This window comes from Notolabrus celidotus, chromosome 19 (genome assembly GCF_009762535.1).
Source record: "Notolabrus celidotus isolate fNotCel1 chromosome 19, fNotCel1.pri, whole genome shotgun sequence".
Classification (NCBI taxonomy): Eukaryota; Metazoa; Chordata; class Actinopteri; order Labriformes; family Labridae; genus Notolabrus; species Notolabrus celidotus.
This window is the reverse complement of record NC_048290.1, coordinates 20,580,768-20,595,654: the sequence shown is the minus strand read 5'-3', so window position 1 is coordinate 20,595,654 and position 14,887 is coordinate 20,580,768. Positions and strand designations below refer to the sequence as shown.

Sequence of the window (14,887 nt, the reverse complement as noted above, 5' to 3'; positions counted from 1 at the left end):
TTAAAAACACATAAAGGCGTTAGAAGGGGGCGGATGAAAGTATGGACTACTCTGGACATGGAACCTGTGTTTTTGAATAGACCAGACCTTAGTCTCAGAAGTTGTGGGTTTCATTCGGCATACCTACATAGAAGGAGAAAAGTATGTTTCATTTTGAACTGTCTAATTGTGATTTTCTGTGTTGTTTTGCTGTGTATAAAACTAGTTAATTGCAGTCTGGAGACATGCATATATGATCACGTGTAAAGGCCCATTTTTTGTAGTTGTTATTAATGTTCATCTGAGTTTTAATGGCTAGTCTACAAAAGAAAAACATTCCCAATTCCAACAGAAGTTGGGACAAAAGTCATGTTGGCTCATATTTATATATGGGTTTTGCTTTGCATGCTACAGTTGTAATCAGCATTTGTTAATGCAGCAACAAACTGTGCTCACAGTCAATGGTTTTTGGTCGTGATTTTGAGCCCATGTAGTGATTTCCACTACAGAGTCATGTCTGCCTTTGATGCAGTGCTGCCTGAGGGCAAAATATCACAGCCATCCAGTATTGTTTTTTAGCCTTAACGTTTTTGTACAGAGATTTCCCCAGATCCTCTGAACTTTTTAATGATAGTAAGTACTGCAGATGATGAAATCCCCAAATTCCTTGCAGTTTTACGCTTAAACCTTTAGTACAGACATGAACACACAGCCCAAGCTTGTGTTTTGCTGTAAAATGGGATACTTTGGATTGACTAATCTAACGCACAGAAAATAATTGTTGACTTAAATAGACTAAAGTAACCAAAAGGTGTCATTAGACTTATATCAGTCCCCTTGGAAGCTTGTCTACATAAACATCCAAATTAGGTGGGCTGTGAAATGGGTAGAACACAGGTGTTCCCTCTCTGACCAAAGGACATCAAATCTCAACTCAACTTTATTTATATAGCACCTTTCATACATATAAACATGCAGCCCAAAGTGCTTCACAAAATAACAGAAAACAACAGCAATGGTAAAATTAAAAAAGGCATTATTAAAAATAAAATCAACACAGTACATTTAATAAAATAAGTAAGATTGGAAATAAAAGTTTAAAAAAGTAGCGCTGACAAGATCAGATGAATACAGGAAATAAAATAGATTAATAAATGTTAAAGCGATGATTAAAAAAATAATAATGCAGTCCAGGGCTAAAAACTATACTCCAAATTAAAAGCTAGATTAAAAGGGTAAGTCCTAAGTTTACTTTTAAAAACATCTAGAGAGCTCGCCGTTTTGATGTCCAGAGGCAAAGCGTTCCATAGCTTAGGGGCATAAAAACAGAAATCTATCTGTGTTTGATAAAAATTATTGCTCCCAACAGCAACTTGCAGCATGCCAACCTCATCTCCAAAATGTGTAATATCCAACAGAACATAAAACCTATGGGACCTTCAAGATAACCCACTCTGTAGTTTTCTGTACAGTATTTGTGTTCAGATGTTACCCTAGCTTTGGAAGTTGTAATGCTCCATTCGGAGGTTCCCTTTCAGAACACCTGACCTTCACCTACAAAATTAAAAAGGAATCACACAATATTTTTGAGATCTTGAGAATTCTTACAGTATACCTACTGACAGAGGCATTTTGGTAGCTCGGCAAAAGTCAGTAAGTCAAAGTAAGTTTCATCACTTTCTGCAGGATGCAACTCGAACAAACTTGAACCACAGAGAGCCTTCACTCAAGCTTTAAGAATCGCTTAAATTTTCATGTGTTCTCTACTTTCAAGGGCAGATGAATAGTTAGTCCTGATGAAGAGTTCATTTCCGAAGTTGGAGGCTATGAATGCTGAACAGTGGAGCAATGCCATTTCTTGTCATCCACCATGACAATGTGTAAAGGGACTGACCCCGGTGATAGCTACGTCAGCCAAGTAAACTTTGCCTGTCAAATGAAAATGCCAAGTCTGAAACTACCAGGATAACCATCAGCATTCAATATTTTATTCTCCAAACAACCAAGAGCTCATGCAGAGGGAATAAACTGATAGAGGGTTTCCCAGGGCTTGATGGTTATTGGATGGAAGGAGATTCCACAAAGAGCACTGGATTGTAACATGAGGCAAACAATCATCTTTCCCTCCAAAGTTTGTTAATCAAATTCAACATTTCTAGACGGCGTCTGGCTTGTCTCTGAATATTATATTAGACCTTGCTAAAGGGATGTTTGTTTTGTGTGGCCTGAATGTTTTGGGCTCTGAGCTAGAGGAGATTCCTCGTGGCCCACTGACAAATGTTCTCTGAGATGTTTAACAGTTTTAACCAACAGCTACACTTCAACACATGCTGCCATCCAGCATTTGTGGGAAGGAAAAGGACCCCTGACCATAATGATTGCCAAGTTTATTCTGGGCCCTTGCCAGCTTTGTCGTAACTCCCACTTTGGCTAAAACCAAGGAATTTACTTTGGCCTAGTCATAGAGTTGAAGAACTCCCTGCATTCTAATGGTATATTCATGGAGGTAGTAGCAGTATGTTCAGAGGCTGCCATGGGAAGGTGAAGGAGAATATATAATGTTTTTTTTAAATAAATACTGCTGCTGTTTTGTAAGGATGAAAGACCTGCTCAGAAGTCCTTGTCCAGAAGGCCAGAAGTCGGTTTTTTTGCCAGTGAAAAGTTGCACCTTGAAGAGAGTGCAGAAGCGAAGTGTATGCTTCTGGTGACAGATGACAAACGCTGTATTGTCCGTACAGTGGCACAACTTGCTCCTGTCACTGTTAAGGAAGCAGGAAGTTCAGTTTTGAGTGCCAGCAGCAGCAGAGGTGATGATAATCTGCAAAATCTTGGGACATTATGTCCTGAAATTGAAAGTGATGTGGGAAGTACTGTCTCCAACTTAAGACTGAAAGCCATCATACATCCACAGGCTGTTTGCAAAGTAGTGTTTAAAGAGGTGTGAGCAGCAGAGAGAATTTCAATCTCATTCAACCATACATTTGAATGAAGTCATTTTGAAGGAGCATAATCATTTTTTTGCAAACTAAAGCTGGGATGTGTGTGCCCATGAAAAAAACATTTGAGCTGTGTGGAAATGAGCACATAACGCATCATGTCGACCACAAAACTGCAGAAAACAAGAAGCAAAGCAATCAGGTGAAATGACCAGTGGTTTGATTCTTGCCGTGGAAATTGTTGGCTTTTACAAACCAATTAGGCAGAATGATCCACAACAGCTGGCAAAGTCACTCCTATGTCATAAGCAATATACTCCTGCAGTCACTCTACAATGTGTTGAACACATCCTGAATTCAGATATTAAGATAAGATAAGATAGTCCTTTTACTCGTCCCACAACGGGGAAATTCAAGTGTCAGTAACAAAGTAGACAGTGCAAAAGAAGTGTATATATATATATATATATATATATATATGTTGTAGATATGCTTATTTTTTTATATGTCACATGTCAGTGACATGTCATTACAACTGACCGCACACTGCATCAGTTCAGGAACAAAGTAGAGTGTAAAACAATTTGATAATGAAAAATGACCTCACAAGAGGAAGCCTATTGGTTATCTTGTAGCATGTCATAAGCTGGGACCAAATGCGAAAACAAAGACTCAAACTGAAGCTGTTATCCAGGAAGCTGTGTGAGGAAGACTGACTGGAGTCTGCTTAGTTTTCCAATTATAAATTCAGCATTTAATCTCATAAATAAGTATCTGAAAGGTTGCTAAAGTCCCTACTTACTACTACTTTATTATTTATTGTAAAGACTTCACTGTGTGGGAGTAAGTTTGGGCCGTTTTTTTTTTTAAAGTTCAAAGCCTGGTATTATCCAGCGAAGGATTTTTTTGTGGTTCAACTGAGAAAGTTGACTTGTGAAGCAAATAATGAGAAATGTCTGTAACAACAGTATCTTTGTTGTTTTGTCAGATTTTTTTGTTATGAGGTTCGAGGTTGAGAGGGTCTTCTCTAATTGGCAGATTGGTGTAAAAGGGTGATTGTGACTTGTAGTGGGAAATGTGTTGAATATTTAAAAGACTGAAAAAGTGCAAGCCATTTAACATTTTTATAAGCTCTATGAAACCTCCAAATGCCACACATTTATCACCAAATTAATGAACTCAAGATTTTTAATGGTCCCATATAATTGTATTTTTAGCTGTTTACTTAAAAAATTCAGCCTTTTTTTTGAGCATCAGGAGGCTCTAAGTTTCTAGCCTCATTATCCATGCACTGATCTGAGTGGGCAGGGATGCAAGGAGGCACTGATAGCGGTCTGAGGGTGCAAGGAGGTTGAAGACCAGTTCAAAAGCAGAAAAAAATAAACAAACCTAGCCAGCGCTCCAGAAGAACCAATACACTACAGATATATGAACGTGTCCCAGAACAGAAGGGGGCAGCTGTTGAAACATTGCAGCTGCAGTTACAACATAATGTGTTTGACTAGTACATTAAAATTTAAGTGTTACTACTACTTTCTCGCCTTTCATGTGTAACTTTACTCTGCAACACCAAAGCAAAACCACAGTCGCGTAGGAGGAAGCAGAATCGTTAGAGAAGTGGGAGTGGTTTTGCATGCATGCAAATCACTCCTGTTGTTGCATCACCAAAGCAGCCAATTCCAATTGCCTCGTGGAAGTTATGTTTCGAGCTACAGATACAAGGCAAAGGCTTTATCACTCCTACATTCTTGGTGTTGCTAGGCTGGAGGATGACTAGAGTATGTGTGCATAATGTGTTTTTTTAATTATTGGAAAAAAATGAAGAAACAATTTAGTCAAAAGAAGTCTTCAGTTGAGTGAAGAATCTCAGTGGAGAGCAGAAACCTTCCAAAATGCTACTGGGGCCTACAGTGTTTTAGTCATACATACAATTTGTCATTTAATGGATTTCTTGTATCCTCCATTCTGTTCATACTTTGAATCACAGCATGTTCCGTTACCAGCTGTTGTGAGGCAAAACATGATATTCCCATTGAAGCCTGTGTGATGACGAATGTTAAGTGGGTAGATAATCCATACATTTCTTCAAGTATATCATATGTAGTCACATTATCATAAAAAAATGAGTGCTTGTGTAGAATTGCCCACTTTTGCCTGCTTGTTCAGAGTGCAGTATGCCTCAGTCTGTTTGCATGGCCTGCCTCAGAGTTCACGTTGATGTGCATGTGTTCCCTGCACAGCCTGTGCTTTTCCTGTGAGCTGTTTTTTGTGCTCTATTGAAATTGTCTAAGGCATGACAATTTGTGCAGCTGTCTTCACATCACTCACATCCACCAGAGAGGTAGATAGGGAGTTGAGTGAAGTCTTATCGGCCTGTTTGATAACATTTATATAAAAGTTCCGCTCTGGGCACACGCGTCTGAGCCCTGTGTTACAAAGATCTTCCTCACAGTGACAACAATCTCAGCTTGAGCAGCAGAAAGTTGAGCTGGTATAAATTTGAGCAGATGCTGAAAGCTTTGGAAATTGCTTAGCCTGGCAAAACTCACAGCATTTGTGGTATTTAAGTGATGTGGAATTACCTGTAGCCACGCTGCAAATAGGCTGTCTTAAAAGGTTAAGTCATAAAGCACAGGGTTTCAGAGCGCCAATGCTCAGGGGCAAACTTAGATATGCGAGTTGAGTGTGCCTTGGTGTCTGGAGATCAATTCAAAGCTTGTGCCTCTTAAACGTAAAAGTAAAATGTCAGAATCTCTCTCTAATTTGCAACATCTCAACAAGCCCGGGTTGACCCTGTGGGAAAGTTCTGACATTTAAAGGTCCTTCATTCACTTGCCATGATTTCTAATTTCCTGTTTCAACTGACATAAATACGACATGTAAAGTACTCAGACTGTGTGTTTCAAACACATGAACAGATGTATTTACACTTAGCAGGAAGGAGAAACCCTACATGGTATTCCCAATTTAGTGACAATTACACAGATGTTCTTGACCTGTATTTTTTAATAATATTTAAACCAACATTACATTATGCTTAGCCTTTCATATTAACACAATGCAGGGGTTTGTTTACCCCTCTTACAACCTTTCACAGTGCTTGAAACCTAACAGGTAATTGGACCACATTTTCAACCTCCAGTCTGTCAATATGGCTACTGTGTAAATAAAGAAAAAGCTGTTAGAGCTCCAGCCATTGTTCAGGAGAAAATCAATGCTCAATTTGAGGGTAATTGGAATATCTATTCTAGCAAGTAACCGAATGTAACCATGACAAAGGGTGAAAAATATGTAAAGTTTTGAATGAGCATTATTGAAATAATTTAACATTAATTGAAATGTTAAATATTACGCTTTGTACGAGCTCTCTGTCGTTGGCTTTAGTTTAATCTCTGTGAGACATTAAGGGAGTCAGTCCACCTCAGCTTCCTAAGCTATCTAAATTTGTGGGATTTCATCATCTGCTTAATTGCCTACCCTAATTTGCTTTGCTGGCACTGTCACAGCCCCATTGTACTGTTATCAAATCACTGGGCACTGTAATTAACTTTACATTGTAACCACCACCTCTCTAAGCTGCACAGACCAGCTGTTAAATGGTTCTAACTTTATCATTTTTTTCTCTTTTTTTCCAGCAGAATGAGTATACGTGTCCACGCCCCCTACCTGGTGCCTGGCTGGGAGATGTGCCTACCATCCATTAACCCCTGAAAAGGAAGTGCTTTCGATTGGGTTCAACAAACCCAACAGGGATACAAGAAAGAGTCGTTTGCAGAGAACTCATCAGGATCCTACCACCATAACTCACATTCAAGGACGCATTTGGGATGTTCCTTCGTGCTAACAAGGGCAACCACAAACTAGGACACAGAGGAGATCATACTGTCTTTTAATTTTTCTTAAGATTTTATAAAGTCTTGTATCTGGCCTGTGGTCTTTGGTCACAGACTTTGCTGCATTCCATTCTGCTTCATCACCTCACAGACACTGACACACATGTTTGTGGAGATGCAGCCCTTTGGTAAAAAGCAGAGACTTGGAAGAAAACTTGTGAGCACTAATGTATGGCTCGAACCAACATGGAAGCGCATCATATAGACTATGATAGCTCATTGTGTCCGAGAGGACAATGTGGCATTGTGTTGAACACAGGGAAAGACTGTGCTAATAAAAAAGGCTTTAAAAAGTGTAAACTGAGCAGTGAATCGTTGATGAAAATGCACTGAAGATGGAGTTCTGCCAACACAGCGGTGTGTAATTTAAAGTGGGTTTCCATATTTTGATTTCATAAGAAGCATCATGTTGTCATCTTTCAGTGCTTTTTTTATTTTACAGAAAGACTTATCAAAAGGGTAGGATGGTGTAAATGTGCCTCACTGGAGCAGAAAAATTATGAAAGGAGTCATTGAGCTTCTGTGCACCTGTCAGTAATGAGGAATCTGCTTCATCAGGTGGAAATCAAGTCAGCAGCTGGAAGATCGTTTGATGCCTGCGAGAACTTGCCCGAGGAAACAAACTATCCCCCAGCCAATGACTTGGAGAAATTTTGTTTCGTTTTGTTTTCTTTTTGTTGGTTTCTAAGATATTTTTTTCCCTAAGTTGTTTCTTACTGTCACCAAACCTTTGATATCTACTTTGATTTCAAGGTTTGAGAAGGCAACCAGAAGCAAATGAGGGAAAGAAGCTCCTTTTAAGGGTAAAATGTAATTTTCTGAAATTATAATGTTGTTAATGTTGTACTTAATGAATATGTGTTCCTGCCATTTTCAACACCAAATACTAAAGAGCCAAATGGAGTGGTTTTGGCTTTTGGCTCTCCCAAACTTGGATTCTTACAGATCCAAGATTTGCTCTCTAAAAAGAAATCCACAAAATATAATACAAAGCCTCAACTTCCCTCACATCCAGCAGTGCTCCCTTACCAAATTGGCTTTTTTTCATGTGTGTAATGTGTACGTCTTTGTGAATAAATGATCTTGCAAGGACAGTCTTTGTTCGGAAGATCCTGTTTGAGAGAGCACTGCTTACTTCTTATGACTTATGTCGAAAACATGCTACACTTTCCTTAAAATAATCTGCCCGACCCTCCCCTCGAAAAGAGCCTGCTGTTGTTGCTGTGCGCGGTTCCACGTGTGCTTGTGTTTCATCCGTTAGGAGTTCCTTATTATATTTCAGACGCATTGAGTTGTGAAATTGTTTGTTTCAACCTTCTTTCTACACAGGAAAATGTTCATTTTCTATTGTAAATTTCTGCTTTCCCCCTTGAATTTGTTGATATTTAGTAAGCAGCTGTATTATTTGTTCACTTTCAACAGTATGTTTTATAATGAAAATAACAACTTTATTGTTGAGCGATATGAATTGGTCAAATTAAAATATTCATCAATCATTTTTTTGTCTTTAAGGTCACTGTGATTTATTTCATCATGTGTGTTTTTGCATAAGTGTGCTTGCTTTCAACTGGAATTTAATGAGCTTGTACCCCGCTCCACATCTTCTTTCACGCCTGCTGGGGTCTGTAGTTTTCCCCACAGATCTGCTGTGTCGAGGCTGTCACATCAACATTAGCCTCATTAATTTTAGAGAGCAGAACATTGATCTCTGTTCGACCGTTCCATTCACGGTGTGGGCCCCACCAGACCTCTAATTATGCTTCTTGTGTAATGTGTTGAATATATCGAGAGGGAGGCCATGCTTTGGTGAATTTTCTCCACGTTTCCTGCACTCGGAACATGTCAAGCTGTCAGCTGAAAGGTCCAGATGGCCAATGTGCCCTGCTCTCCCTGTGGTATTTTTGCATATTGCTCCCTACCTTTCTCTCCCTGCTTTTACATGTCTTCCTCCCTCTGCTTGTCTACCTCACTGTCGGGTGCCCACATCTCACTCACTTTCAGTTTCCTTCCATAATTTATGGCGTTAATGGTCCGATTTCTGCATCTCTGTTTCACTCTCCTCTGCCTCCGTACCATCTGTTGTAAGAGCTACTTTAACCAGCGTACAGTGAGGGAACGTTCCCCTTTCCCCCTATGTAATCTAGCCATGGTTATATTTTATACCTATGAATGGTAAGAACAAAGCAGACTTCTAACAAAAACTATCATCATTCACATCATGAAGAAGGGGTATTTTGTTGAAGTTGACTGCATTTGTATTTTTCAGGATTCCGATATCTCTGCTTCCAACTCCATGCAGTGGGAGTGAATGGAACATATGAGCTTATATTTAAAGCACCTTAAAACTTCAAAAGAGAGTGCTGACAGGGAAATCTGTGGATTATCCTGAAAAACCAGTGCTTTGTGTCTGAAATGAAAATACCGTTTTTTTTCCTTTTGTTCCTACTATTGGGTGCAAGTTTCCATTTACCTGCAGTGTATTTTGGTAGAACAATGTGCAACTACTACTGATGGGCCATATAGAGTATTATAACAGGTGGACACAGCATTCTGGTATGAGAAGTGAAACCACAGTAGACATTTCCCAATCCAGTGTATCTTCCACTAGAGGAGGTATGAAGTTTGCTTTTATGGAAATCAAAAAAGGCAATGACAGTATTTCCTGCTTAATTTATTTCCTAACTAAACATTCTCCTTAAGGGTCCAAGGTCCCAAGTTTTAGAGTCTCTATTAAGGTAAAACGGACAATAAATCAGGCTAGCTTTAGAGTGTGTCTATTTTATGATTGACATTTCCAATGGTGTTTGGTTGTACCAAAAGACTCTCTAATGAGTCAACTGTCCATTATTTGGTTAGCACATTTAGTCCTACAAGCTATATCAATGCTATGACTTACAGATGCATTTTGCCAACCAAACTAGCACTAGCATTAGCTGACTGATAGAGTTGATGACACATGGCTCCACCTTTTATCCAAATATGATCTGTTCTGGGTACCAAAGATGGCAAATACCTAATTGTCAAACTCAAGTCTGCCACATGGTAGCCAGCAACCAATGGGTGATTTCCTGGTCTGGATTGAGCTGATAAATCGATGACATTTTGGGTAATTGAATGGACATCACTGACCACAGATAAACAAAGAGGAGAGAGTGGAATAAACACCAAAGAAGGGATACAGTTAATGACTTTAAATAGGGCAATCATTTAGCACCAGTCATGTTATCATCATTCCTCAAAGTCAGTGGACATAGTCAAAAATATGCTACTTTTATCTCCAGGAATGTGAAGGGAATTAAACATGAAAACCATATTCCAGCGGCCACCAACTTCTTATGGCATCATAGATGATAAATGACTGTCATTTCACTGCTACCTGATTGATAAGGAGCTACAAACCTAGTAGAAAGGGAACATCATGAGTCATATAAGGCCATAGTTTAATTCAAAATACATTATTGACAACCCTTTGCCAACACTGCTAGTGCTAGCATCTATCCACTTCCCATTTGACAATTTTGTTGTTCAATCACACACAGCAGGATGGGGAAAGAGAAAAGTTTGCACAAGCAAAATTATTTTTTTAATAGCCGACTACTTTAAGAACACTAACGTTTGTGTTGCAATCATTTTTTACTTCACATAAGCTCACCAACAAAACAAGGGGACAGAAAGGAACAACAAGAAGCTTATCAAAACATATTGGACTTGTTCTCTGGCAATAACAGCTTCTTGTGAAGTATATAAAAGCAAATTAATCAAAATAGCACACAGCCCTCAGTTTACAGGCTGTAGTTTGAGCCTTGATGCAAAAAAACGTTTTCGATTCTTGAAAAGGATAAAACCATCTTAATCCACTTCGGTGTATACATGTCCTGAAATCCTACTCACTTAACCCACTACTTCACTAAGACTTGAGCAGGCATTATCTTGCGGGTTGCTGGTAGTGAATAAGCAAACAACAATAAGATGAGATGGCTCATGGCCATCTCGTCACCAGCACCTTGAATTCTTGAAACTAAAACAAGACACTCAGCCACATGAATCTATGTCTGCATGCCCTTGCATTCCCTTCCACAAACTCACTATTCTGTCAGGCATTAGCAGCCTTTAGTTAGTTTGCCGCTCACAAGAGCTATAACCTGACCAAAAGCACTGCATAAGAAAAGGAAAAGAAAAGTATGAAACAGCAAAGATGGCACATGGCCATCCTTTTGTGAGCTGCAAGTTGAGCTTCAACAAACAAATACGTCCTTGGTGCTCTGCCTGGAAAACAATTTTCTCCCACTTAAACTCTAACATGTTCTCGAATCAGATACTTTTTCTCAGACTCAGTGATGGCATCATATCCCTTAATGCTGTGCTAACCGTGTTCAAATGTCAACATGATTCTGGTGGGTCACACATTCAGCTCACAGAAGCTAGAATTGTGTATCCATCCAGAAAAATCACATCCCTGAATTCTCAAGTGTTTGAGTGGTAAACTGAATATATTGTTAATATTTTAGAGTTGCCAAAGAGCACTATAGAATGATTTATGAACTCTTGAGTAGCTAACCATTCAAATATCAAGGCTCTCACTCTTGTTCAAGAGTTATATATATTGTAAACCCCATGTCTCGTATTATGTTTCCTGTGTCACCCTCTGTTCTTTTTGTGTCTCTGGTTTGTCCACCCCTGTTCTATGTAACTCAGTCTCAGAGTCTGTCTCTGGAGCTGCATGTGCAGTGGCAGCACAGACAGGGCTGTATGCCTGGGAGCAGACTCCATGCATAATTCATGCAGCCTGGGCTCCCCATTGACCCAAGTCCAAACAGTTGGCAGTCTATAACACTTCCACAGAAGAGCCCCAAGAAGAAGATGTTGAACTAGAAGCAAAATACACTGATGTAAGATTTATCAAGCCCTCGCATGACAGCGTAGACAACATAACTTTCAGATATTTTCTCTATCTGCCATCTCAGATTAGACAAGGATAGCTTAAAGTGTGAAAACCTTTGAAGCAAAGGCTTGTGCACATAGGCTCAGCTAGGAAATGCTCTACAATATGAAGAGTTGGAGAAAAGCTTACATTTGAATAAGGAACATTTTATAACGAAGATGAGATAATCTGATAATTCTGTGATGAGCTGAGGGATGGTCAGATTTTATGGCACACTACAATGCACAGAACCAAAAAGCAACGGCAGAAAATTTAAACCAAGCAATTCAGGAAGTAAAATAATTGAGAATTGATTTTTGATCCATGGCGGAGCATCAGAGATATTAAATTGTCAGCAAGATTTAATCATATAGAGCAGATTTTTGTGAATGGCAAAAACATAAAGAAACGGGCAAACAACCACTTTGACTCAAGTGTTCCTCCTCCTCCTCCCTCTTTCATCTTTTCCTCAAACAAATGTGCCTCAAAGATCTTTGACTAAGATGACTGTGAATGACTCACACAAAAATGTCTTAGCTTGTTAATTTGATTTGACATTCCAGTGTGAAATTTCATTGTGGGGTGAGAGTATTGCTGTTCTTATGACTTCTGATCACACATGACCTCCGCTAACGTGTATCCACAGCTCACTGGGTGGGTTTCACTTACTGACTTCGGAAGAAATTAGTCAGCGGCTGGTTGAGAAAAAAGTTATGAGCTAAAATGCCACACTCCATACCCTTCATAAAAACACCAGCTATGTCAAAACAGTCTCATCACTGTTTCTGCAACCCACACCAGGAGCTGCGTTCAACAGATCATGTGCTTGAGCCATCTGCTCCTGACTGGGGACTGCAGGGTTGTCGTTGAGATCATCTCTGCTACCATCATCGCCAACTGCTGGTCTGATGATTCCCCGAGTTTCTGTCTTCTACTTCGTAAAATAATCATCACTACCATGGAAACTACGGAAATGTCTGCTGCTGCCCATGTACTATTGATTAGGAGTACACAGCCCGTGAAGCATGTCCCAAAACTCAGCCTTCATTTTAGAACAACATCTTCAAATGTGTTCAGAGCTGAACAGCTGTTGTTCAGCAAAAGGCTTATCTCTGTAAAAACAAAAAAAAGGTAAAATCCATGTTGAATAAGAGGCCTGAGTTACAAAAAAGGGTTAACAAGTAAAATAAATACAAATAGGGAAGAGGTGTTAACGTCTATGGCATTTGTAAAAATTAAGGTAAAGATAAAGCTAATTAAATTAGTTTTACCTTTTTATTTCAATTTGACTTTGTTTCCAAATGCCAGTTTAGTGTCACTAAATCCTTACTTTTAATTGTCTATTTGCCTTTTTCACAAAACATATACATATTATTTTAGTACCTGTAGTGGCTATTTGACTTGGTAAACTTTACAAAACTCTAATCAAAAACTGGCCACGGGGCACAGGGAGAGTGGATCGTACATTGTGTCCAAAGATTGCCAATGTCCAGCCAGGTATTCAGTATTTTTGGTGGTTTATTGTACAACAAAAAAAGGCTTCTCTTAAAGAAGAAGAGAACGTCTTTGTGCCATGTAATCTCCCAGTAAAAAAACATTCACCTTCCCCCGTGTCTGCCCCTCCTATCTTACCTGCCCATCTATATACACATCACCTGATGCAAAGCTATCAACCTATAAAAGTGAGCAACAGAATATATTTATAACACCTAAGGCATCAAAGTTAATCCTAGAATTACCTTAAATGAAGTAACAATAAATTAATTGATTAATGTAAACAATCAAATATATGAAACAATGTAAATAGCTGCAAAACTACCATTAAGTAAGCAACCACACACATCACATCACCAAGCAGAACTACTGAATGAGTTTTTAAGCAGAGTTTATATGTTTCACCTCAAAAGTCACAAAATGGATTAGGGCAGGAAAAGGCATTCGCCTCATCGTGAGTCCACAACCAGTGGAGTGTGAAGCCTGTCAGAGGGAAATCTGTCCTCAAAGTCAAACAATTAGTCAATCCTCTAAGCCACATACAGAACTCCATTGCAAACAAGTAAAATAAACAAAAGCGGCTCAAATCAATGCTTCATTCTGGCAGATAAAAAGAGAAGTGTCTCTGCAGCTTAAGCTTTTGTTTTGTGTCTATAAAATAGCAGTATAACAAAGAGTAAAGTCTAGACCAGCTGGTTTTTTAAAGCATCTTGAGATAACTTTTGTTTTGAATATGTGCTGTATATATAAAGACTGATTGATTGATCCGGGAGCAACCTCTGCAGCTTTGAGTCCCAACAAAACTTCTATTCAACCCAACTAGTGGTGATGGTAAATGGTAAATTGACTTGTACTTATATAACACTTTTCTAGTCTGTCGGACGATTCCAACCGCTTTTACACACAACTCGTCACATTCACCCATTCATACCCATTCACTCACTGATGGTAGAGGCTGCTATAGTAAGGGACCATCAGTATTAGCTAATGTCATTCATACACATGCACACACCCCTGAACAACAGCGGTAGCAATTTGGGGTCCAGTGTCTTGCTCAAGGACACTTCAGCATGTGACTTCCGGAGCTGTGATCGAACCGCCAACATTCTCATTGATAGACAACCGAATATCCACTGAGCCGCGTGACCGCAAAGTGGTGTCAAAGCACTGCTGTCAAAGCGGTGTTCAGTAAATGCCCTGTCCTTTGTATACCCCACAGTTTGGATAAATGTCACTGTGGATCAGATAAAACATCAACTACATCCACTTAACCAGATGAAATCTAACTCATAGCCAGTAAAATATCCTTTTAATCACGGTTAAAGATCCAATATGTTGCATTTCAAAATAGTTTCATATCCATATCCATCCAATGTAAAGAGGTCCTTAACAGTGTCTCCATTTGGGCCTGAATTACAGTGATTGAAACAACTTTAATATCTTGACTTTGAGATGTAGTATTTAAATAAATGTTGCACTGCTACATCAGCAAGGTCTGAAAACACAAAGAAGAGGAAGGAGACAGCTTCAAAGTACATCCTGTGAAATATAGTGTTGACTTTACTTAAAGTGCAGATAAGTGTGAGAACGGTAAACAGTCATCTGCCGGCTTTACTAGCTTTGGCCATTACATCAGTCTGATTAGCCTGCAGGTTGTAGCTCAG

At 39.2% G+C, this 14,887-nt stretch overlaps 1 protein-coding gene across 1 annotated transcript in view; it reads left to right on the top strand.

Annotated features, from left to right (window-relative positions):
• The window catches only part of lrrtm4l1 (leucine rich repeat transmembrane neuronal 4 like 1), a 52,869-nt gene extending 44,566 nt beyond the window's left edge, over nucleotides 1-8,303 (top strand). The window contains exon 4 of the mRNA XM_034710214.1: nucleotides 6,551-8,303. Within this exon, the coding sequence (XP_034566105.1) occupies nucleotides 6,551-6,619 (69 nt within the window). The 3' untranslated portion in view covers nucleotides 6,620-8,303. The remainder of the gene's footprint in view (nucleotides 1-6,550) is intronic.
• The last annotated feature ends 6,584 nt before the right edge of the window (nucleotides 8,304-14,887 follow it).